Here is a 24,643-nt window from a genome sequence, read left to right on the forward strand (position 1 = left end):
AGTTTTGAATTAGCTTAATTTACCCTATATCTTAAAATTTTAAATGAAATAAATTTTTGTAACATCAAAAATCAGAGAAAAAATGTTTTTAGTATTGAAAACCTATGTAAAGTAAATCTCTTGATAACAAGATCTTTCTGGTGATCTAAATATGATTCGTATCCGGGAGACTTGTATTATAAAGCAAGATCTTCACCATTTAACACAATGAGTATACCAATTTTAAATATAAATTTTAAAAAATTGTTTCATTTGAAAATGTACTATTAAAGCCTTTTAAACCCAGTTTAGCTATCAGAGAGTTCAAATACCTAAACAACTTATCAAGAAGATATACTAAGAAGCTTTGTAATCTATACTTGCTCAACTCTAATCACCCACATTCTCAAAAAAGCCGGCTTTTTCACACACCTTCACCAAGTGTTGGGTCATTTAAATTTTACAATGAGATTAAAAAGTCGATGGCAAGTAGTGTGCCTTGTTAGTTGAGATTTCCTCGCGAACACGGCAAAAATAGTCTCCGTAGAATGTCTGACAGTTCTACTCTTTCTACTCATCTTATCGCATATTAAATCCTAGAGTTGGAGGGAGAAAAGTATTAATTATCTCGTTTTTTTTTATTCTGACTTCATAAAGTGCTTTCTCGGTGCGATAACGCTTTTCCGCCATGCGGCATTTAGTCAGTGTTGAGATTTTGTGATCGACAGACGTGCGCAGATTAAAATTTATTCATAACTTTGGAAGAGACTCTTGGAACAAGGTTCGAAGAGAGAGAAAAAAATGTTGATCATGTGTTAAGAAAAAAAGTGTTGAAACAGCAATTACAAAAGCCCACACTGGCATAGGAAAATTCTAATTACTTGACATTGACCGTCAAAATCACCTTCGAACTCTCAGCAGAAAGGCGAGATCACGTTGATCAATTGAAAATCGTGTGAAACTCGTATTTGCGTGATTGAGGTGCGCGGGAAAAATGGGTGATCACGATGGATTAAAGTTTGAGGGAAATCGAATAAAGTATAGACGGACCAAAAGTGTCACAAGGGCCGAAGAGATCATCCAAAAGGAGTACAAACAGCGAAGATCTCAGCCAGACAAACCGTAAGATTACTCACTTATCGCACATTCTTTCCCGGACTTTCAATGTTCCAAAGTTGCGGGGCAAGCCTACAAATCAAGTTTTTATTCTTATCTACAGAAAATTCTCATTTCAATACTTAAACCACTGATAACGCATTTTTTTATCAACTCTCTCACTCACAATCACTCAATATGCGCCATGCAGTACACAACAGCCATATGATTTGTGTACATTTTTTGATGAGGTTTTTAAATATAAAAATTTATTACTTGATCATCAATTTAACAAGTCAAACACATTTTGCCAGACTTACAAATCTTCGGTATTCGAATTGTCAATTAGAAAATACCTTGAACACCTTGAACAGTATGACTAAGCATTAAAGTTCAAAATATAATTTTAAGATCATTCTGAATTTGCTCAATGAGAAAAAATACAAAGTCGTAAAATATGCAATCGTAAGTAACAGGGGCGTTAGGAGAAAGCTTTCAAGCTTCGCACATATTATGGCCTCAAACACTTCATATATTTTCCCCATATTCTTTTTATGAATCTGGTCTATGGCAATATATTTTAATAACTATTCAACTATTTAATAACTATTCACTTTTTCATTATCGTCAAGAAACTTTTGGCCGATGATAAATTATCAACATTTGGAAAAGAATTATTTTTCATATGAAATAAATTTGATTGAGTATTTTTGAAAGACATAAATAATATCTATAATTTATGAACAACTCATTTGCAAAAAGAAAAATCTTATAAAATATAATTTTTTTGTATTATTTTACCATCTCATTTCTCTAACATAGCTTTGTCAAGAAACTTTTGGCCAATACTGTGACTACTATGTGTGTAAAGTTATACCGCTAAAACATTCTACGTCTTTCCTATCTCCCTGTCTTTTGAAAATCTAAAAGCAGGGAAAGTAAAAAGTCTTGAGTCCTTTTTTAAGTTTTATTTTGAAGATGAAATTAATGTAGTTAGGATTATCGGGATTATCCGATTTAGATAAAATATGCACAGTTTTGTTTGTTACATCTTAAGCATTTTGCTGGCAATTTCATAATTCCGCGATTGAAGGAGTTCTCGTTCTACCGATAAGAAACTTGACTAGCCCTTTGTTACAAGCCTTTCTTGAGGACAGTTTTGTACCATCAAGAAAATTTTGCAAATGCTTGAAAGGGTGATAATAATTGCTTGGTGCTAGGTCTCAATACGGCAGATGCGATAGAACATCCCATCAAGGCTCTCGAAGCTTCTAGAGCGCCATTAAAAATGTGTAGGGGGAAGTGGGGCACCTTGGAATATGGAACAACCTTGAAATTAAGATTTTTCTCCTATTTTTATATGAAGTTGTGTCACCATAGTGTAATTTAGCTTATCAATCTGTTTGTACAGCTAAATTATAGCATGATAAGGCTAAATTTTATTTAAAAATAGGTAAAAAAATACCAATTTCAAAGCTATCCCATATTCAAAAGTGCCCCACTTCCCCCTACGGCTTGGAGTTTTTAGAAGGAACACAACATCCTTCGTAGTGGCCAATTCTGGGCCCTTCTGCTCATTCGCCTGGTTTATTTTGGTCAATTGTTGACAATAGAGGTCCAAATTGATCATTTTGCCATTTTGGACAGAAGCTTATAATGGATGATTCCCTTCCAATCCCACCAAACACACAGAACAGATGTTTTGGTCGTTATTCCGGGCTTGGCGATCGTTTGGGCCGGCTCATCACACTTGGATCAAGATTTTTTCCGATTGCTGTTCTCGTATGTAACCCATTTTAGCTGAGATTCTATACACTCTCAGCCTTTGTAGTCCGAGGTGAAATTCGACATCGTCAGATCAAGCCCAAATTTTGGATCTACACGTTTGGATATTCATAGATCACGAATATCATATGCGCTAAAAATAGATTTTCGTAGACGTCCCGTCCTTCGTATAACCACTTCTGGAGAGAGAACGAAAAGTGTTATCTATTTCTATAATTTCTATATCGACAAGCGGTTTTCGGCAAAGGTTAAAATATCGATGGGTGACTAGAAGTTGGTGATGTCAAATCCACCGCCACTACCCTACCGCCATTTTGGAACAACGCTAAGTTTTGTTTTCCCAATAACTCAGCCCCTATGGCATCAATCGATCTCAAATTTTAATATGTTATAGCTGGGTTTAAGACCTTTTGATTAAAAAAAGATTTAAGCCCCCATATCATTTTGATTTGAGCTATAAGGGGTCAAAATTGAATTTTCAAATTGCATTATCTTCGGTTCTAATTATTAAAATTTGAAAAATTTTGAACCATAATTTGTTGTTGCATCAGATACTGTATTGGGTACATAAACAACACATTTGTCGTAGTAATACTGAAGAACATATCAAATTTTCTTTTGTTTACCTTCATTTTGGAGAACTGTAACATACAATTGGCTTTATCAAACGCAAAAATGTAAAAGAACTTTTTTTCTTAAAGTGTTATAACTTTGAAAACATTTTTAGTATGACACAATGCAATATAATATCGTATTACTATCTTAATTACTCCTAAAAGAAACCTGACGCAAAAGGACTCAAGACATTTTACTTGACCTAATATTCAGTTTAATTAAAAACAGTTAAAGAACTTATAAATCGTCTCATGTTGTCCAATTTATAGAAAATTGAGGAAGAAAATGAGAATTTAATTGAAATCATGATTATTTTGAATAAAATGAAGAAATTCTCACAAAATCTCTCACTGCAATTATTTATTTGTTATTGTCACCAACAATGCTATAATTAGACATTTGCTTAATGACAAAAATTATGCAACTATTTTTCTCCAAAGGGGTTAGATTATATGATGGCCTAAATAGTTCTTGTATATAAGTATTTTATAATTTTCTAAAAATATGGAAATATGAGGAAAATGCAAGGGGCAAACAACTGACTAAAATTACATGTCGTAGAATCAATATTCACAAAATATTCACAATTTTATATGGGAAGAAGAAAATATTCGAATATTTTTCAAAATATTCGCAATATTCAGAATTTTTTGCAAATATTCGCGATATTCACGAATTTTGAAAAATTTTCGCGATATTCGCAATATTCGCAATATTCGTAGTATTGAAGAAATGTTCGAGATATTCGCAATATTCGCGAAATATTCACGATATTCGCAATATTCAGCAATTATTCGCGATATTCACAATATTCACGATATTTGTGAAATATTCACAATATTCACGAAAAAGTGCCAATATTCGCGATATTCACAAGGTAGATGTCGTAGACTCGCGAGTTGTTTCCCCCTTGGGAAAATGCTGAAAATTTTCAAATCCGATATTTTCCGGAAATAAAAGAGATCGATGCTTCATATTTTTACAATAAATAGCATTCATAATTCTTCTTAAACCTGATGAGCAAGGAATTTGGAAAATTAAAAAGAAATGAAAATTTTCAATTCTTTTGAAATATTTTTTGCAGTACAAATTTTGACATAACTCATTTTCCAAAATTTATTAATTAGAGAGTGTTTGCAGATAGGTACTCTCTGAAGAAATATCTTCCCCGTTTCAGGATTATTATAAGAATTTTCAATCTATAAAATCTTTTAAGTTTTGCTACTAGTTCTTCTGGTCCCTACATCCTACAAGATACCATACCAGAATTTTTCTGGTATTACAGATTAAACACTCAATCTGTACCCCGAACGGAATTACAAACAATATGGGAATGTTGGCATAGTTCGCACAGAGTGATCCTTCAAACAAGTCAAATTTTCTCTTTGTTTGCAAAGAGCTAGTTCGTCATTTCTTAGCCATAAGATAGATCATTATTAAGCTGATAAAACGAGATGAGAAATCGTAGGTCAGCTCTTTGCAAACAAAGAGAAATTTCGCATCATTTGAAGCAGAGGCGTGCAAGAACAGTTAAAACCGAATAAACGTCAAATGAAACATGTACGTCAATGGTCAAAACGCTACCAGAATAAACTTATTTTGACGTTTATTCGGTTTCAACGGTTCTTGCACACCTCTGGTTTGAAGGTTCACTTTGTGCGAACCATGCCTACATTCCCCTATTATTTTTCCGAGTAGGAGAGACCGGGGAAGAATTATCCACGTATGGTATTAGACAGTGAGATGTTATTATATAGCCTACCTTAGAAGGAATATTGAAGAAACCACTACTTATTCGAAGAAAGCACGTCCCTTCCTATTCATTGAAATATTTATCAGCCTGTTACAAACATTTTTCTTACAAATTATACGAAATAAAAAAAATCATTTGATGGCTAAAGCTGCCCCGGTCTCCCCTACCACATTATTTTGTCTCCTCAATCTTTAGAATTTTTTTTAGCATTGATTTTCTACCCCTTGCAGATGCCATCGACCACAGGATTCCCTTTTTACGTGGAGTTCAGGTTTCAACAACTTCACTGGATTGGTCAATTGGGGCTTCCTACTTCTAACCATGGGAGGATTCCGTCTCCTTCTGGAGAATTTCATAAAATACGGCATTCGAATTGACCCTATTCAATGGTACATTGTCCTGACTGGAAAGAATGAGGGTGAAGGATTTCCCTCCCTTATCCTTACAGTCTGTAAGAAATAATGCGAAAAATTGCTAATTTCTGCAATATGTTGCCCTAATTTGTTGACTTTTTGCAGACACCCTTGTGCCGATCCTGATTTGTCTGCTGGTGGAAAAGGGTCTGGCAGTAGAGATTATTACTGAGGGATTCGGGATGTTCATCCATGTGATCAATATCGTTGTTCTTGTGCTCATTCCAATGGTCATTATACACGTTAAGGGTCAAATCTTCAGTCTCAGTGAGTGTACAAACATTAGATCGTTTTTAGAAGGTTTATCCAACAACTTTCTTCAACAGTTGGTGCTAGTTTTGTCTGCTTTGTCTACTCCATTCTGTTCATGAAGCTCTGGAGCTATGTCCAGGTCAATATGTGGTGCCGTCATGATATAGTCTCACCCAAATCCACAAAAACCCGAAAGAGAACTCAAAGTATCTCAATAGCTCAGTTGCGTAAGTTATTTATGGATTTTTGTTCTTAAACTAGGCGATAACAGCGATAATTTCCAATTACAGAAAAAGATACGGCGCAAAAGAATGATTTTGATGGAATGGATGCAATGAAGAAAGATACTCATCAACCTGAAGTTCTCATTCAGTATCCTCAAAATCTTCATCTAACAGATCTTCTGTACTTCATCTTCGCTCCAACGCTCTGTTACGAATTAAATTTCCCCAGAACTTCGAGGATCAGGAAGCGTTTCTTGCTTAAACGAATTCTTGAAGTTCTGATTGGGGTGAATGTTGTAATGGCACTTTTCCAGCAGTGGATGATTCCTTCAGTGAGAAACTCCTTGACACCGTTTTCCAACATGGACTTGGCTCATGCAACTGTGAGACTTCTTAAGCTCTCGGTAAGTTATTAAGTAAAGATTTTCTGCTTAGACTCCATGGGAAGATCGATACTCCTTCTATTTTTTGAAACCTCGAACTTTTTGGTTTTACCTTTACCTGTAAGGCTGTTTGCATATTCGTTCGATTGTTACGAGATCTAGGAGTTAAACGGTTTGAGATTGTAACTTTGGGTCTGCGTGGACCCCCCCCCCTCCTCAATTGACTATAAAATCATTAAGAGGACCTTAATTTTTCCCACTTATTTTCTTCCAAGGGGTTAGCAATTAAAGTTGGCGAGTAAATCGTTAGTAGTATACCGACTGAACGGCACCGATCACTCTGCATGATCGGAAGAACTGTTTAGCCCTGGTTTTTTCCTGTTCAAAACTATGATTTTATTCTAAAAAATGGCTTCAATCAATTTAATACTCATGTAATAATTTTTTTCATATATATGTACGAAATTATCCGGAGCAAGAAATCACATTGATCCTTTTCTTACATCAATGTATTTCGATGATAACTGTTAAAATTTTTTCAACCGATTTAAATCGGTCGGTTTTGGCGGATTGTGGGATCAACCTTTTTTATTTTTTTATTATTTTCTTTGAAGCTTTGGCACGATTTTAAGTGCTTTCAAAATCGATTTAAATAGATTATGAACCGGTAATTAAATTAATTGGGGTATTATAAAACTAAGAACTACTCAAACTTTTAACTCATATCATTTTGCTATATAAAAATTATAATTTCTTGAGATTTCCTTAGTGTTTTACAATAAGATAGTAATTTTTCACTTTAAGTCTATAATTCATGAGAGAACCACAAATAGGTATATACTAGTGTAAAATTCCTTTAGGGAAGTTTGAAGATCCTGAGAAAAATTCTTATACTCTTGTTTCCGATTTATATAGAAATTAGATCTTGTTGGGGAAGCTTTCATAGCCTCATCTCGGGTACTAAAAAAGATTGCTTTCCCCCGAGGAAGGAAGAAATAAGATGAGAATGTAAAGTGCAAACTGACATGTGGAAAGATTTCTCCATAAGAATTTTGAAGGTAAAGGTCTATAAAAGACAGGAGTTATGGTATTTTCTTGGATTTTGGAGATCGACACGATATCCCTGTGATTGGTTACAAAGAGTTCGAATTTTAAACGTCATGCCATCCCTCAAAATCGTAAAAATATTTCGGTTTCGGTCTTGAAGGTCAATTTTGCGAATCTAAAGTTTTGAAAAAAATTTCGGAACGATGTTTGTCCGCTCGTTAGTTGATACTAGATCGAGAGGTTAAACAGTGGAAGATCAATACTTCAAATCTTCATGTGTTCTTTTTTTGTGATACGTTCCTTAGTTTGTTAATTATAATGGCCCTGGCACACCTTTTAAATCAAAAAAAAATTAATGAAATTTAAATTCACATCCCTTCCCTTCTTAAATTATTTGGATAAGTCCATCCTACTCTTCTTCTTCTTCTTTTAAACATCGCGCAAAATTTAATTTATTTCAATATAATTTCAGGTTAAGAAAAATGAGATAGAAATATGCAAAACGTTGCAAGAAAAAGGGGATGTGAATTTTAATTTCACGAAATTTTCCTGATCTAAAGGTGTGCCGGAGCCATAATGGTTCTGGCACACCTTTTAGATCGGTAAAATTTCATGTAATCGAAATTCACATCCCTCTCTTTCTCAAACATAATGCATATGACTATTTCATTTTTTCGCACTCGATGTTTAATTGAACTAAATTTAATTTGGCGTGATGTTCAAAAGAAAAAGAAGAGTCCAAAAGACTGAGAGGTGTACAAGAGCCACACACACACAAAAATTTTGTCTCTAAATTTAAGAATATATAAGATCCTGGGAACTAAAATTGGACGTGAATCCCCGAGGCGTTTAAGTTTAGAAGCTCTGAGCGAAAGAAATGGGCTAGAATCCCTAGCTCTTTCAAGTTAAGAGATCGGGAACTTAAGTTCAGCATTAGCTGCAAAATGAAAAATGTCTACAGATTTGCAAATTGCAACTAAAATTAAATGATCAAGGATTTAGAATTATAGAGCATTGGCATTCATTGGATGGGATTTGAAATTAAATTCCTGGGCGTTTCTGTTTAAGAATTTTCTATTTTTCTGTGTGCATAAACGTTTAACTTCTACAACCGAAATTAGTTTTTTTTCGTTTCTTTTGAGAAATGATCCAACGATGTTTTTGCATTTTTGGATATGGATTAGAGATTAAGACCAACGTTTGATCCATAATAATAGCTACTCATTCTTTTATTGGCCTGAAAACATCAAAGGTTACAAATAAGTCTCTCGTGGGTTATTTCTAAACTTCTTCGAGTGGTTAATAGATTTATTTGAAAAAATTTTGAATTTCGATGAAGTTTAACTGATTTCATTAGGTTATTAATTTTCAACCATAATTAGATTTTATGCGTTTGAACGTAGTTTCTGGTAGGTTTCAAGATCTGTTTTGCATCGGTTTACATCGGTCGTGAACCGATAAATGAAAAAAGGCGTGACAAACCGTTCAGGGCTTTGCAAAGTCCTCAAACTCGTGACTTAGCTCAAAAGTACTTTATCATCATTTACAGTTTACCGGTTTTCAACTGATTTGAACCGATTCATAAATTATTCAAAAAATCCCATAAAATATGAAATTTTAGCATTAAAATTAATTATTGTTTAGGAAGCGGTTCACAACCGATTGGAACAATTTTAGACTTGTCAGAAATTCCAAGACCTTTTACAAGCCCAAATACGATACCATTCGATTGAGAAATATGCTCTTTACTATAGCCTTTTAAATCTTTGATCTTGAAAACCGTTATTAGGAATGATTGGATATTTTCGTATATGGACGATGAGTAATCTTTAAAACATATTCAAATATGAAAGAAATCGAACGACGTGTTTTCGAGCAATCCCAAGAAAAATATGGTTTTGGAGGGGAAGTTTAGGAGTGGGAAAAAATTAGGGGCGTGTTAACGGTCCCAGGATCGACTTTTGGAGGGGTCCCTCGAAGACTCGAAGTTTATTTGACCTCTAGATGTGGTAAGGACCTGACGAATGGATTAGATGGACGGACGGACAAAGAGCGTGACGTTAAAAATACGAAACTTTAGATTTCCAAAATTTGAACAAAATGCGTCCCCTTATGGATAAGAAGTCAAAATATATATAACTCAAAATCAAGGGATTCTATTCACACCTCTCTCTCTCGCTCTGTGAAATTCGAGCAGTGAAAAATTGGTGCAAATTTGGCTATGCTCTAACTTGTACAGAGAGTTCCGGCTTAAGTGAAAACGGATTGAAAGAATTTGATATGAATTGCCTACTATTAAGAACTCATTTATAAAATAATTTATGTAATCGTTGGCGCCGAAAATAGGCCAAAAAATTAGCGCCAAAAATGTTTTGCATACATCACGGCGTTTCCGTAACTTATTCCAAAGACCTCTCCTGTGCGTATGCAATTATTCTGCGCCACCACTGGAGTGTATTCGCGGGCTTTTTTCGGTCCCGAGAATTTCTTTGAAAGCGGAACTTCCTGTATTGATTGATTTTAAATTGATGAGGCTGGTAAACAACTTTATTCAAATTTACACGTTCAAGCATCCCAAAAAGTGTCCTTAACTTGGATATTGGGTTAATTTAATTAAAAACTCATTTATTTATATTTAATAAATCTTTATGGCCTTCTTGTTTTAAGATTCCCAACCATCTGGTATGGCTGTGCTTCTTCTACCTCACGTTCCATTCCTTCCTGAACTTGATGGGGGAACTCTTGCAGTTCGCGGACCGGAACTTCTACTGTGACTGGTGGAATGCCAATAGCATAGATACATTCTGGAGGACTTGGAACATGCCGGTGCATCGTTGGTGCGTTCGTCATCTCTACATTCCAGTCGTGGATATGGGGTTTGGCAAAACAGCCGCCTCAATCACAGTCTTCTTTATCAGTGCCTTCTTCCATGAGTACCTGGTACAATCCCAACACAATTATCTCAATCTCTGAGCCCTTTAATAACATGTTTCGCAATTTTCAGGTCAGTGTTCCACTGAGGATGTTCAAAGTGTGGGCTTTTATGGGAATGATGGGTCAGATTCCTCTGTCTTGGGTGTCCAATTTTGCCAAGAAGCGCTTTGGACCGCGTTGGGGAAATACAATTGTTTGGTCATCACTGATTATAGGCCAACCTCTTGCCGTTATGATGTACTACCATGACTACGTTGTCACGCATTACAATGAAGTTTTGGTGGAGTCTTGAGATTTGTACCAAATATAGAATTCTAGATTAAAAAATATTCAAAGAAATAGTATCATTAAAAGCTCTATCTACGTCCGTTAATATTCAAAATATAAAAGCTTCATCAATCTTCTCTGCATTACCGACATATTCATCAAACACCGCCCCCAGTGGTTCAGCAGAGAAACATTTTTCAGTGTGTGACTGTGACAGCAAAAGTCGTCATAGGAAAGGTTAGAAATTTCAGTTTCATAATATTTTTATAAAATTTCACGGGAAAATAAAATTTTTCCCAATTTATTTTAGCACTCGTGTGCCTGTTTATTATTAATGAGTGTGATGTTGAAAACTTATTTCTTCTCTAGGCTGAATTGGAGCTTTTCTAGACGATACAACTTAGTAGCGTCTGAAGTTTTATTGTTTACTTCGCCGGTATTTAATTATTTTATTGAATAAAAGTTTTCCTTTTAGTGATTGTGATTCCCAATGTTTTCAACTCCATCTAATTGAAGGATTTATCGTCTTTCCAGAGTGCTCAAATTGGAAATTCGTGTAAAATGAAGAGAAACATGTGGAATCAGCCGCCGCATAAAATGTTCCGTAAGTATTATTAAATATTAATTACAGTTAATACATAATAAAGTGACAAATATCTCCTTTTCAATCAATATTTAAAATATTTTTAACGGAATTATAAGTGTAATCATTATAATAGCTGAGCTATGACGAACAACTTAAGAATCAATGTTTATAAGTGAAACATGTTTCATAGTTTTTAAAGAACATTGAAACATTTGTTTCATAAACACTACTTTGCCGTATAGGGAAGAGTGGGGCTAAATCACCCAGGAAATGATTCTTTTAGCTAATATTTTGTGATAAAATGGATAAAATACTTATATGAGAGTAAAATACAAAATAAAACGTTCCAACAACTGATACAATGTAAATGCCGTTGAAACTTCGTCGCTTGGATCAGAAATTGTTGTAAAATACTCAGTACTTATATCAGAAGTTTGTATAAACTGAATTTTAGTATGTTAAAGCTGGGCTTTAGAACTTTCGCTAAAAAAAAATTAAGCCCCTCCGATCCACTGACCCGAACTAGAAGGGCCTTGACCGACTTGAAGATTAGCCGAGAGACGGCTATTCGAAATAATAGTTAAACCACATTTCTATCAATTTTCACTTAAGCCGTATCTTGCCTTAACCCATTCCTTACCACGGTATTATATATCACACGCAAATTGAGTGATTTTAGATGATATATTTCTGGGCATTTAATATCCGAATTGCTGTCGGGAATGGATTTTTAATTACTTCAGTTCTTCAATTACTTGGGAAAAATAGTCCGGCAGAGATGGGAATACATTTTGTTGTTCTTTTCTCGCTTCGCGGAAAATCATGCAAAATTTTTGCTCAAAATAGCGGACGGAAAATACGACGTCTGGTCGAATTTGTTAAAATTGGCCTTCATCCTCTTCTCTGATTTGAATTCTGATTGCCAATTTGTTTTCTTGGATAGTTACTCTACCTAAATCAATAAGTTTCTGATGAATTAATGTAAAGAAATTTAAATTCAGCGAAGGTTAAGACGCATGTTTGAGAGGCTCCCCGCGCCCCCATAATAGAAAAAAAATTCTTTTCAAAAAAATCATCTATCAATCTGTAGGAATATAATTCCAAAATATGAACATTCTATCTCAAGTATTTCTAGTACATTAACTGAATGTGTTAAGTCCTAAGTGTGTCAAGGACCGAAATGTCAAAATTTGATTAATGAGGGCGTCTTATAAAGCTTTCGTGAAATTCCAAATTTCCTAAAATCGACAGTTCATAAATTAACCGCCAGGGGCACTATTTATTAAAAAGAAAGTTTTCTAAAAGTTCTGAAAGAAAGTTAATTAGTTCCGGCCCTATCGCACGGATCGGACTGCAATGTTTATACGTGATAGCTGCACTTTAAATCTGTCAAACAAAAACTTAAGTGCCTCGGACAACCTTGACCGGAGCCATAAGAAGTCAGAGCTGAAAAATTGGGCAGCCTATCTCCAGCTAATTGAAAAATTAACATATTGACTTAGATTTTTCCGTATATTCGATTCGACGACCACTTTGAGATGACATTTACAAAATTCACCTAGCAAATTTTAGAGTTTTGTCGTCTAAGCTATCCAGTTTCCAAAAAAATGGCGTGGGTTCGCAGTGGTTACAACAGAACTGAAGATATGAAGGTTCAAATTTCACAAAATTCAAAGCGCCATGTCTTTTGGGTATGAATTCTGAGATGCGTGAGTTTTTCATGTGAGAAACTCACGGTTTGTAGATCGTTTCCTGTAAGCGTTTGGTGACGCTTTCACAAAAAGTGTAAGGGAAACACTTACAGCATCTAAGAATTCACATGAAAGTTTTTACGAAAGCTTGACAAAATGCTTACTAAAGGTGATCTCAGAGCCGTGAATTTCTCACGTGAAAAATTCACCATCTCACAGTTCAGAGGTGTGCAAGAACCGTTTGAAACCGAACAAACGTCAAATGAAACTTATACGTCAATGGTCAAAACGCTATCTGAACAAACTTATTTTGACGTTTATTCGGTTTCAAACGGTTCTTGCACACCTCTGTCACAGTTCATATCCTGAGTGTGAATTCTAAGATACTGTGAGAATTTCATTTGACAGTTTCTGTGAAAGTTTCAGGAAAGTTTCACAGAAAGCGATTCTAAGGGTCTAAATAGACTCAGGCTGATCTTGCGAGACTTCAACCTTGTTCTTGTTTTTTTTTTGTGATTATGGAGAAGATGTTTTGGTTCAGAAAGAACCTTGGACATCTCTCTACTGGAGATGATTTGTCTCCTCACCCGTCCCGAATAGAGTTTGTCCACCGAAGTGCTTTTTAAGCACCCTGTCACAATACGAGCGGTATCGTTAATAAGAGTGATGTCAACTTGCATGACCTAAACAAATTACAATGATAGCCTGATTAATTCCTGATCTATAACTGTAACTCACTTCCAACAATACATGTTCGTGAGCAACAAAGTGATTAAATTCGGGTTGATTGACCGGATTTCTTTGTGCCACGTAGACTCCTTAAAGAGAAGCTCCCTGATTCCAAATGAAACGCTAGATGATTTCTATTCACGTATCTATATTTCCATTCTTCCTGATAGCTTCAACCTTAACTCTGCAACTCTTTTTATCCTTAAGAAATCCCAAATGCTTCTAATGAACAATTAAACTTCTTTTCTATTAATGGCTTGCTTTCAGGACAATAATTTGTCCTCCAAATGTGCGGCTACTTTCATGAGCTTTTATTCAAGTTGCCGCCAGATAAAATATTCGCCTGCGTTTTTTCCCTTTGCAAAGTAACGTAACGTTGTCACAAATTAAAAAAAAAAACATGTCCATGCTGAACTGTAAAAGCTTTCAGATAAATCGAATTTTGTTGTGTCCTTGCTAAAAATAAAAAAAATCGCAAACTATTCCAAGCTCTTAGAAAATTCTTGTACTTGTATCAGGGCCAAATCGTTTCGATGACTTCGGATCATACCCACCGCCTTTGATGCAGTTGCCATTGACTCCAATGGAGCGTCCCATGCAAGTGGCATGTGGTGGTCTTAGAGATCATCATCATGGAATGTTGGTTGAGATGTTTGGTCGTGTTGTTAAGCAAAGGTTAGGGCGATTCCTGATGCTCAAAGATAGCACAGGGTACACACAGCTAATCGCCAATGGTGACGACATGGATCTCTCAATTCGCTTCCAAAAGATGCCTGTCGATGCTCAATTGAGAATCGTGGGACGATGTCGTTTACGTCCGGAATCATCGAGAAATCGGACAACACCAACGGGAGATGTTGAGGTTCATGTTGAAGAGATTTTGAGCGTAAAGGCACCATTTATACCAAGATCAATAGAATCTATTGCGCAGAAGCGTGGTATGAGCACGTATAGTAAAACTTGTCTAGGTATCACAGCTCCAGAGCTGGCAAAAGCGAAAGGAACTATCAGGGAATATTTTGACAAGAGAAAAAATACTTGCGGAGAACTTAGGATGGGTCATGTGGGAATGTTCATAAGGCTAGTGGGATGGCTGGAAAATTCTCAACGCCACGGGAGATTCTTTAGGATGAGAGATGGAACGGGGTTCTGTCAGGTGAGCATATTGCATTTGTGTTATTCCTTATTTACTGTATTATTAAATTTATCTGCTGATAAATTACCAGATAGCAAGGTAAGTTGATCAAAGCAAATCGTAATCATTCCCTAGCTCGTATAGGGCAAAACGCGGACCTCCGGATCAGTGGATAATGTAGTGTACTGCTTTTATACTGTGTGTTTATGTGAAGAAAACACTCAATTCCAAATTTACTTTACACGGGAATGTAAAATGAACTAAGAGATTGTTTTAAAACCAGAAACTCAATGTCATAAAAACATACATAATTCCACATTACCTATACCGCGTCACCTTGACTGCAATGATAGCCTCATTAACTCCTCATCTTCTACTGCAACTCACTTCCAGCAATACCAATTCAATAAAAGATTAGGTTAGGTTGATTGCCTTCCTACAGAAATCCACATGTGCCCAGAATAGATACCTATTAAAGAGACACAAAGTGATTAAATCCGGGTCTCCGTTGACTCGTTGACTCCTTTGAAAAGAAGCTCCCTTTCCAAATAAAACGCAGAATATTCACGGAATCTTTGATCACTATGCTTCTAAACATAACTTAATTGAACTCTACAACTCTTTTAAATGTATTTCTCGCAAAGGATTACAATGCAATAAATCGATTTGTCGCGCAATAATTCAAAATATATTTCTTTCCTTTATAATGGCTTCCAGTAGACTGTGCCGGCTTCTTTTCTTCAGAATGAGCTTTATCCAAATTGCCGCTGGATAAAAATTTCCCTTTTTTCCCTCTCTTGCGAAGTGACATTTGACATAATTCCAAAACACATGTCCATGCTGAAAACATGGACCAATTTCCAACAACGTGAATAACTCCCGGATAGTTCATTCCCTGAAGTTTTTTTCTATACAATATAGAAACAGAACGGTCCTATGGTCATCTCGCAAATAAAGCAGAGTAATTTAAACAAAGAATTTGTGGACTACGTGAGAAAATACCAAGAAATTTTAAAAACTGATCACTTGACCAGACGGCCTATCGATGACGACGCCAAAGATTATGTTGTAGGATTTGCTTCTCATTCGGCGATAAAGCACGTCAGCTGTCAAGGATGTATATTTCTACTTACTGACTTAGAACATAATAGTGAAAAATAACTATATGACGATACTGGAGAGATGAAATCTTGTTCATGTATTGGATGACGTAAAGTTTATGGTCTTTCACATAATCTGTATTGTTGAAGAGTGGACAGCGACCTTAAACTTCAATTTTTCAAAGAAAATACCTTGAATACATTAATAGCAGTTACATTAGAAATTGTTCGGTCGGAAGGTTTTGTAACTGATATTGAACAATTATGTCCACCAGTATGTGGAGTTCTCAGTGAAAATATTTTTAAATTAACTTCAAGACCGATGGTGAATTTGCTGTCATACACGCTCACTTCCATATCCATATTCAGAGCGGCAATGTACACTCGACTCTTCGTTATCCGGCTGACGTGGGGACAAAATGACATTTTAGTGTTTTGAATCTGGTCAACGTTTTTTTATATTTTCTGCTGTGGGAATTTGTTTTCTGTCGAAAAACAACAGAATTTTCTTTGTGGTGTGTTCATGTCTCATTTTGTAGCACGATTGTGTGTCAAAAACTTTGATAAAATGAAAATAACACATTAGCCGTACTCACTATGGCGTTGTTATCTTGTAATCTGTAATCTGTAAAGGGCTGTAAAGGCCATCATCGTGAGTGGCAAAATAGTCACTTTGACGTTTCGTAATCTTGTTAAGTTTTTTTGTTTACATTTTGGTGTTTATCGTCACAATGAGTCGCAAGTACAATAAACAGCGTTTTATTAATTTCTTGGAGCAGGAGGCAAACTGCGATCTTGTGGATGTGAATGTTTAAGAAGAAAGGCAGGTAAGAAATTTACTTCCTACGAAATTACAATTTTTACCCTATGAATTTTTTTTTTGATGACCGGCTCAAACAAAAACACTGCACAAATTCTGAGGTTATGTCATTTCTCATTCAATTTTAGCTTTTTCTGAAAGCTCCGAAAGCTTTCGGAAAGGCATGAAGTTAGCTGCTAGTACTTAACAAAATAAAATTTTTACGAGATTACAAGATTACGCACCCCAGAGTCCATTATCTCGTTATGTTCTCGTAATGTATTTTATGAATGGAAAATTGTAACAAGATTACAGATTACGGAGATTACGAGATAACAACGCCATAGTGAGTACGGCTAATTCACTCTGAATAAACTGCATGCTTAGTAATAAATCGTTTTGAATACATCAACCGCCAGCGCTTGGCAGCTGTCACCCGGATAACGAAGTGCCGGATAACGAAGAGCCATGTGTACTGGTCCAAATCTGAGGCACGTTTACTGTGAAGTCTGTAGTGTATCTACGTCTACACTGATTGATATAAATCAGGCTCACAGCTTTGGGGGTTAAGATACATTAAAGGCATTGAGGTACATAATGGACCCAAATGATTACCGATGTCTTCGGTCAACTTACCTTGCAATGAAACTGGACTCCTGTCCTTAATTCCCGCAGTATTCATTTCCTTGAAAGTAGAAACCCTTTCCTTGAACCATTTCTAGTTTTAGTATGAACTAATATTCACTGAAAATGTAAAAAGAAAACACATGTAGGTGACAGTTGGGAACCAGGACAAAGAGATAATCGAAGGAATGGCGAACTTGAAGGAAACAGACATTATTTTCGTGGAGGGAACAGTAACAGCTCGTCCTCCGTCGAGTCGAAACACAAAATCTGAAACAGGAGACATTGAGGTTATAGTGTCGAAGTTTAAGGTCCTATCACCTGAAGAGCCTTACATCCCAGCAGAGTTTGATGCATCAGAGGAGAAAGAGGAGGATCCTGACGAATTGATGAAGATAGATAATGGAGATGGTGTGAAGGTAGGTCAAAAGGAGCTACCAAAGGTTACTGTAGACACTAGTCTGTTCACTTGTCGTACTCACAATTGTGGTGAACTCTCTACCAGTCATATTGGTCAGAGTGTTGTGATTGCTGGTTGGTTGGGATTCCAGAGAATGAAGAAGTTCATAACTATAAGAGATGGTTATGGAACTACTCAAGTTGTTATTCCACCAGAGAAGGTGGATGACATTCCGCTGGATACCCTTGCTTTTGAATCGATTGTAAAGGTGAGTGGCGTAGTTACAGCTCGTCCTCCACATTTAGAGAATTCTGCTATGTGCACTGGGCAAATTGAGGTTCTATTAGAAAGTTTTGAGGTTCTCAATGAGTCTCGTAAGAAACTTCCAATGGAAGTACGGGATTTCAATCGTGCCAGAGAAACCCTCCGACTTGAACATAGATACATTGATTTGCGCTTTGGCGATATGCAACGAAATCTCCGAACGAGATCGGATGTTTTGATGAAGATGCGAGAGTTTCTCATAAATCGTTGTGGATTTGTTGAGGTTGAAACACCTACGTTGTTTAGGGCAACACCAGGTGGAGCTCAGGAGTTTGTAGTACCATCACGAAAGCGTGGTCACTTCTACTCTCTGGTACAAAGTCCACAGCAATTTAAGCAATTACTAATGGCTGGAGCCATTGATAGATACTTTCAGATAGCTAGGTGCTATCGTGATGAAGCCACAAGAAGTGATCGTCAGCCAGAATTTACGCAACTGGATGTAGAACTTTCCTTTACGGATCGTGAAAAAGTTATGGAACTTATAGAAGAGGTGATCAAGGCGTCATGGCCAAAGGAACATGGTGTAGTTAAGACACCATTTCCGAAAATGACTTACGACGAAGTAATGTCGAAGTACGGAAGTGATAAACCTGATCTTCGGTTTGATTTTGAGTTTAACGATGTTACTGAACATGTTAAACTCAATGAGACTCTAGCTAGTACTTACGAAGATTTCGTATCTTATGCTATTGTACTGAAATCTCCGAAAAATGGGTTTCCGACTTCGTTGAAGAACACCGTTGCGTCTATGATAAAAGATATTGAGGATACGAGATTATTCGTGTCTAAGATAAAGGAACCTTCGATAGAAGCTTGGATTGAATCTAATATCTCTAATGCCCTCTCGAAGGAAGTAACCAAAGTTCTTGCGGAAAAACTGACCCTTGCACAGGGTGATCTGCTGTTTCTCTCTATTGGTCAGAGGAGAAAAACGCAGGATTTGATGGGGCGCATCAGGAATGTCATAATTGAGAGTTTGAAAAGTAGAGACCTTATCCCAAAGGAAGGGACAAAAGGTAATAATTTTCTCTGGGTTGTTGACTTTCCGCTGTTCACTAAGGATAATTCTGGAAAGCTAGAAAGTACACATCATCCCTTTACTGCTCCTCATCCAGAAGATATAGCAAATTTGAAAGAACAGAAGAATCTCGAAGATATGAAGTCCCTAGCATATGATTTAGTTCTAAACGGTCAAGAGATTGGAGGAGGATCCATTCGGATTCACGATGCAACCTTGCAGAAATTCGTTCTGCAAGACATCCTTAAAATTGATCATTCACATTTAAATCATCTCCTAAACGCTTTGGATTCAGGATGTCCGCCACATGGAGGCATAGCTTTAGGAATAGATAGGCTTCTAGCTATGATGCTAGGTACAGAAACAATCAGAGATGTCATTGCTTTCCCTAAAGGTCTCCATGGCAAAGATCATATGTCTCAAGCACCTGTAAAACTAACTCCTGAAGATCTCAAACTCTACCATATCTCGGTAAATGGTCAGGAGAATACTGGAAGTAATGGAAATGAGTCAGAAATGACAGTAGATACATCGACTGCAGAAGAGGTTTTAACGGACAATCTTGAAAGTTCCTCTGAGAACACTGAAAGTTCTGATGTTAAAATGTCGACACCCTAAGCATTTTAAGGATATTTTCTACATTTTTCACAATTTACAAAATCCAGAAAAAGAAAATTCAGTCAAAATGTTTTATTCAAGTTCTTGGTTCACGACAGCAGTATCACTGTAGGTCATTAAAAGTTTCTGGTCATGTTTTTTTTAAGCACATCGTCGCATTTCCAATAATTTCTGATAAAATCACAGACTTTATCGCAAAGCTTGAAACTATTTGGCCTTCTTCGACGGCTGAGTTGGATGACTGGGCGTTGAAGATGGCGCCCTCTGCACCTGAATTGTGCGACTGAAAAGCGTGTTGGAGATGGCGACGACCGGTGAAAAAAGTTTCAGAGGATATTGGCTGAAAACAAAATTGAGTTAAAGTTCATTCTAATCTAAGATACCTTTTCCTTAAGTTATATTTAGTCCTGAGTTTAGTGAACTATCATTCTAGACCTAGACTTTTAAGTACATGTAAGGATTTGAAAAGATAAAACAAATAATAAATGTATTAATAAATAAAATCCAGATTCAGATAGAAAAACGGCTATGTATTTTTCTTTTCTTGAGAAATCACGCGAGTGTTCGACTTCAGGGATCTTGACTTGACACTTTTTTAGGTCTTGCTGATCAGAGATCGGCTTGAATTCCTTGGACTGATCTTCAGTCAGCATTGATATACTACTTCCCCGATTTTAAGGTTCTAAGAAAGGTGTGGACCACATAGTAAGAGCGACTGTATACAGGGGAAGGATTTCAGGCTTTACATACAGAAATGATGTCTATGCTAGGTTATTAGATGAGATTCTTAACAATCTCATGTCCTCCGATCGGCTTTCTTGTCCGGCCGGCCGGGGCCCCTGTTTGGGGCGTAATAACTCTCAAATTAAGAAAGATCGACTTGCGGTTTCCGGCAAAGATCATATACCGGGTGAAAATTGCAACCTAGTGCAGTGATCCCTACCCCAACCTTACTTCCTTTCGCCATTTTGAAAACTCCCTTTTATAGTTTTCTCCGTTTTCTAAATAGTTCATCCCCTCTATGGCATCGATCTGGCACAACTTTTAGTATGTTATAGCTGGGTCCTGTAGCTTTCGATTGAACAAACAAAAACTTAAGGGCCCTCGATCCCCCTAATCCGAGCTAGAAAGCGTCATTTTTTTCTTCTTAAAATGACTCAATTTCCGGTTCTAATTATCAGAATTCAAAAATTGAGGGCGTTTGGAAAGCTCTCGTGAAATGCCTTCTAACATTGAAAATTTGCAAAACCACCGCTAGGGCCGCTACTATTAAAAAGAAAAATTATCAATTTTCTAAGTTAAATAACTCAAAAATTCCTTTGTAATTTTAGTATGTTGTAGCCGAAGATCCAGAAGATTATACCTATTGTTAACCGATTTGATAACCGAGGCTTAGGTTTAGCGACATCTGAGGAATCGACCCCAGGCACTACCCCTTTGCCGTGGCTCTCGTCGAATACTGACTGGTCGGAGCAGAGGGCAAATGCCTCGCTTCAAATGCACGCATATGCTCGTGAGGGATATACCGATGAGGTATAAGCTTTATGGGTAAGCCATAGCAAATCCATAACCCTTGACCCGAGCTATGAGGGGTCAAAGTTCGAAAATTGACCGGCCTCTATTTCCGGTTCTAATTAACATTTTGAGCTAAATTTTGGGTTTTTGGTTTCGTCTTGATGAGCACTTTCAGATGAAAGTTTAAAAAGTCACCACAGGTGGCGCTGCGATACCGTCAAAATTCAAACTTATTTTTCTCAAAAACGGCATTGTACAAGTTGATCAAATTTTAGAGTTTTGTAGTCCAGGCTATGAGGTTTTCAAAGCCTGGAACGAAACGTGGGTTCGCTGTCGTTAGAATAAAGCCGGAGATATGAGGGGTCAAAGTTCACGAAATTCAAAAAAATCATATCTCTGGTTCTATTTAAGCGATTTTGATGAGTAAGAGCTCAAAAAAATGCTACAACTTTCTAGAACATTTGAACTTCGTGGGACCACCACCAGGGGTGCCACAGTCGGAAAACCAATTTCAATATCACATAACCTCAATTATCTCGACTGTCGCTGAACCGATTTTGATGATTACTTCGACATACAGTAGACTTTCACTCTAATTGGCTATATGGACCCGAGTGAGTCCAACAGCCTTACATAAAATAGAAGAAGAAGAAGACTTTCACTCAATCGGTTCTTTTTCAATCGGGTTAAAAATTTTGTTGACAATTTTCACGTTCGATTTCGAGGCAAATTTCCTCAAATTCGGTGTAGAACCTCTTATTTTATCATGATACTTTCTAATTGAGCGCTTTTTGTGGAATTTACAATGACTTTGACGCCCAAATCTCTCAATAATTTGGATGACATTTTGCCCCGTATGCCTGATTGAGAGAGAGTCTACTGTAATTCTAGAGGACATTTGTGTCTACATTTCGTCCATACATCATTTTCCGCTCAGGCTACGTTATCTCTCCGATTTTGCCGTTTAACTGTGAAAAAAAATGACTTTTCCCATAATAAAAGAAAGTGATTCAAATTTCAAAGTCAAAATTCACATCCCTTTCTTTCCAAAAAGATTTGCATTAGTCTATCTCACTCTTTCGTACTCTTCTTCTTCTTCTTTTGACCATCATGACAAATTAAATATAGTTCAGTCTAATTTTAAGTCCGAAAGACTGAGATAGACTAATTTAATTCTTTTGAGAAAGAAAGGGACGCGAATTTAGACTTTATGAAATTTTCCTGATCTAAAAGATGTGCCGAACGGTTCAAAATTGAAAGGATTTGATTCGGTGATTTGACGTGGTTTTTTTTTAGAAGTCTGGCATACCTTTTAGATCAGGAAAATTTCATGTAATCTAAATTCACACTTTTTTCTCAAACGATTTGCATAAGTCTATCCTACTCTTTCGGACTCTTCTTCTTCATTTAAACATCAGACTAATTTCAATTTTGTTGAATCTAATTTTGAGCGCGAAAGAATAAGACTTACAAATCTTTTGAAAAAGGACGTGAATTTTGATTGAATGAAATTTTACTGATCTAAAGTTGTCCCGGGCCCGAGGGCATTTCCTCAAAAATTCAACTCAAAATCGAATTTGCACGCATTCCGGATTGAAAGCACTTCGAGGTCGTTTGTAAAGAATCTCAGTTACCATAAGTTTATTTGGGTTTATCAATGGATTTGGTACTCACTTTGTGGTAGAGACCGGAGTGGCTTCGTTGCCGCTGAGGATGAAAAGGGGGAAGAGGATGGAGAAGACGCATCCGCTGACGATGTAGGAGTTGGGCAGCTGCGTTACGATGGCCAGGGGCACCCCAAAGCCAACGAAGTAGGGCCAGTTGTACTCGATATAGGTGAGTCTCTTGTGGAGTTCCCAGCCCATGTTGCACCATTTGTATTCGAAGGAGTAGAGGGAGTACAGGAGAGACATGTGCACGAAGCACAGAATGCTCCCAACGTAGCTAATGGGCAGCAGACTCACGAGCATGCTCTGGGCCAGGAAGAGACCCTGCACGATGAGGCTGAAGAGAGTGTCAGCAAAGAGTTTGCTGATGCTGGGGATCAATTGTGGACGTCCTTTGCGGAATTTGTAGGCAGAATCTGCGATATCCTGGAACCACAGGCTGTTCACAATTTTAGTGAGGAGGAAGAGGGGCAGCACCCAGATCATCTGGAAGATGAGTGAGAGGAAGGGCTGCATCCATCCCCAAACACTCATCCCGAAGCCAGATTCATTGGACAGCATGAAAGTGAGGAGTTGCTTGAGAACAGGCAGAATTCCATATTCAAATATCACCATACTGGCCCAAAAGACCCCACCATTTAGACCACCACACTGCAAAACACGCACCCACACCTTCGACTCCCTTAAAAAAAAAAGAACTTCCTGAAATCTGTCACTTTGTCTCTGGGCCACAAAGAAAACTCACTCTTCCCGTTTCGTTGCTTCCTTGTTGATCCCGGACCGTCTGACAGTTGACGGAGCTCCGGTCTGATTCAGTCGTTCATTCGATGTGGACTGTGACCGAGATGATCTCGAGGATAGTTTCTTGTTCATCTCTCTGTCCAAATAGAAGACTACAGCGATACCCTTGATGCTGTCCACGCAGCCCCGAACTGTGGCACTGCAGATGCTCTGAAAACAAACAATTTTACCTGATTCCTCCCTATTTACACATTTCTACTGGCTACTTACATAAAAATCATCCATTTCTCTTATTATTTGCTTAAAAAAATATTCCTAGATTTCTGCTAAATCACGCTAAATTACCAAAAGACTGTATAAAATTCATGAGAGCACCAAATGCGGATTTTTACACCACAAAATGTCAAAAGTCAACAATTTTTCCGCACTATTTCACAAATATTCCTATCCTGATAAAATTATTTCACAGAACAATTCTCTATTGCTCTGCTATTGATGATTGTTTCACAAAAAATTACAGAATTACAATGATATTGAACTTTTTTTGTTGATTTGATAAGAAAGTGAGGTTAGATTTTTGACTGTCGAACAGCTGATTGTCAGAAATCAAATAAATCTAGAAAAACTTATGGCATTTGTGATTTTTCTGAGCACAGCATGATGAGTACAAGTGATTTAATCAAAATTTTCTTTTAACTTAACATTTCATAAGCCAAAAAGGCATTTTATTCTAATTTTATGTTTAAAAACTTAATATAGCAAGAATTCCATGTGAACGTAAATAATATTTCCAAAACTGTAACAGAATTCATGATGAAATGCATTTTCCTTAAATTAAATTGGTAAATAAATGGAGGTTGTTGAGAAAGATAATTAATAAGTACGAGAATAATGAGGAAACACCAGAGCAAAATAGTTTTCATTCAGACCCGATGCACATGAATCT

The 24,643-nt window shown here is 36.7% G+C and overlaps 3 protein-coding genes across 3 annotated transcripts; 2 read left to right on the forward strand and 1 right to left on the reverse strand.

Moving 5' to 3' along the window:
* Positions 1-417: 417 nt before the first annotated feature.
* On the forward strand, positions 418-10,821 carry LOC129807192 (diacylglycerol O-acyltransferase 1). The gene is made up of 7 exons (XM_055856290.1): positions 418-1,101; positions 5,458-5,678; positions 5,746-5,907; positions 5,967-6,119; positions 6,183-6,520; positions 10,214-10,486; positions 10,551-10,821. The coding sequence occupies exons 1-7, from the start codon at positions 974-976 to the stop codon at positions 10,770-10,772; spliced, it is 1,497 nt and encodes a 498-aa protein (XP_055712265.1). The 5' UTR covers positions 418-973; the 3' UTR covers positions 10,773-10,821.
* A 135-nt stretch (positions 10,822-10,956) lies between these two features.
* Positions 10,957-20,297, forward strand: LOC129807193 (aspartate--tRNA ligase, mitochondrial). Its single transcript, XM_055856291.1, has 4 exons — positions 10,957-11,183; positions 11,282-11,351; positions 14,272-14,909; positions 17,561-20,297. The coding sequence occupies exons 1-4, from the start codon at positions 11,082-11,084 to the stop codon at positions 19,772-19,774; spliced, it is 3,024 nt and encodes a 1,007-aa protein (XP_055712266.1). The 5' UTR covers positions 10,957-11,081; the 3' UTR covers positions 19,775-20,297.
* Positions 19,832-24,309, reverse strand: LOC129807194 (etoposide-induced protein 2.4 homolog). Its single transcript, XM_055856292.1, has 4 exons — positions 23,968-24,309; positions 23,702-23,907; positions 22,964-23,638; positions 19,832-20,114 (listed from the first exon to the last, which is right to left on the reverse strand). The coding sequence occupies exons 1-4, from the start codon at positions 23,980-23,982 to the stop codon at positions 19,982-19,984; spliced, it is 1,029 nt and encodes a 342-aa protein (XP_055712267.1). The 5' UTR covers positions 23,983-24,309; the 3' UTR covers positions 19,832-19,981.
* Between the last annotated feature and the right edge of the window lie 334 nt (positions 24,310-24,643).

This window comes from Phlebotomus papatasi, chromosome 3, assembly GCF_024763615.1.
Source record: "Phlebotomus papatasi isolate M1 chromosome 3, Ppap_2.1, whole genome shotgun sequence".
NCBI lineage: Eukaryota > Metazoa > Arthropoda > Insecta > Diptera > Psychodidae > Phlebotomus > Phlebotomus papatasi.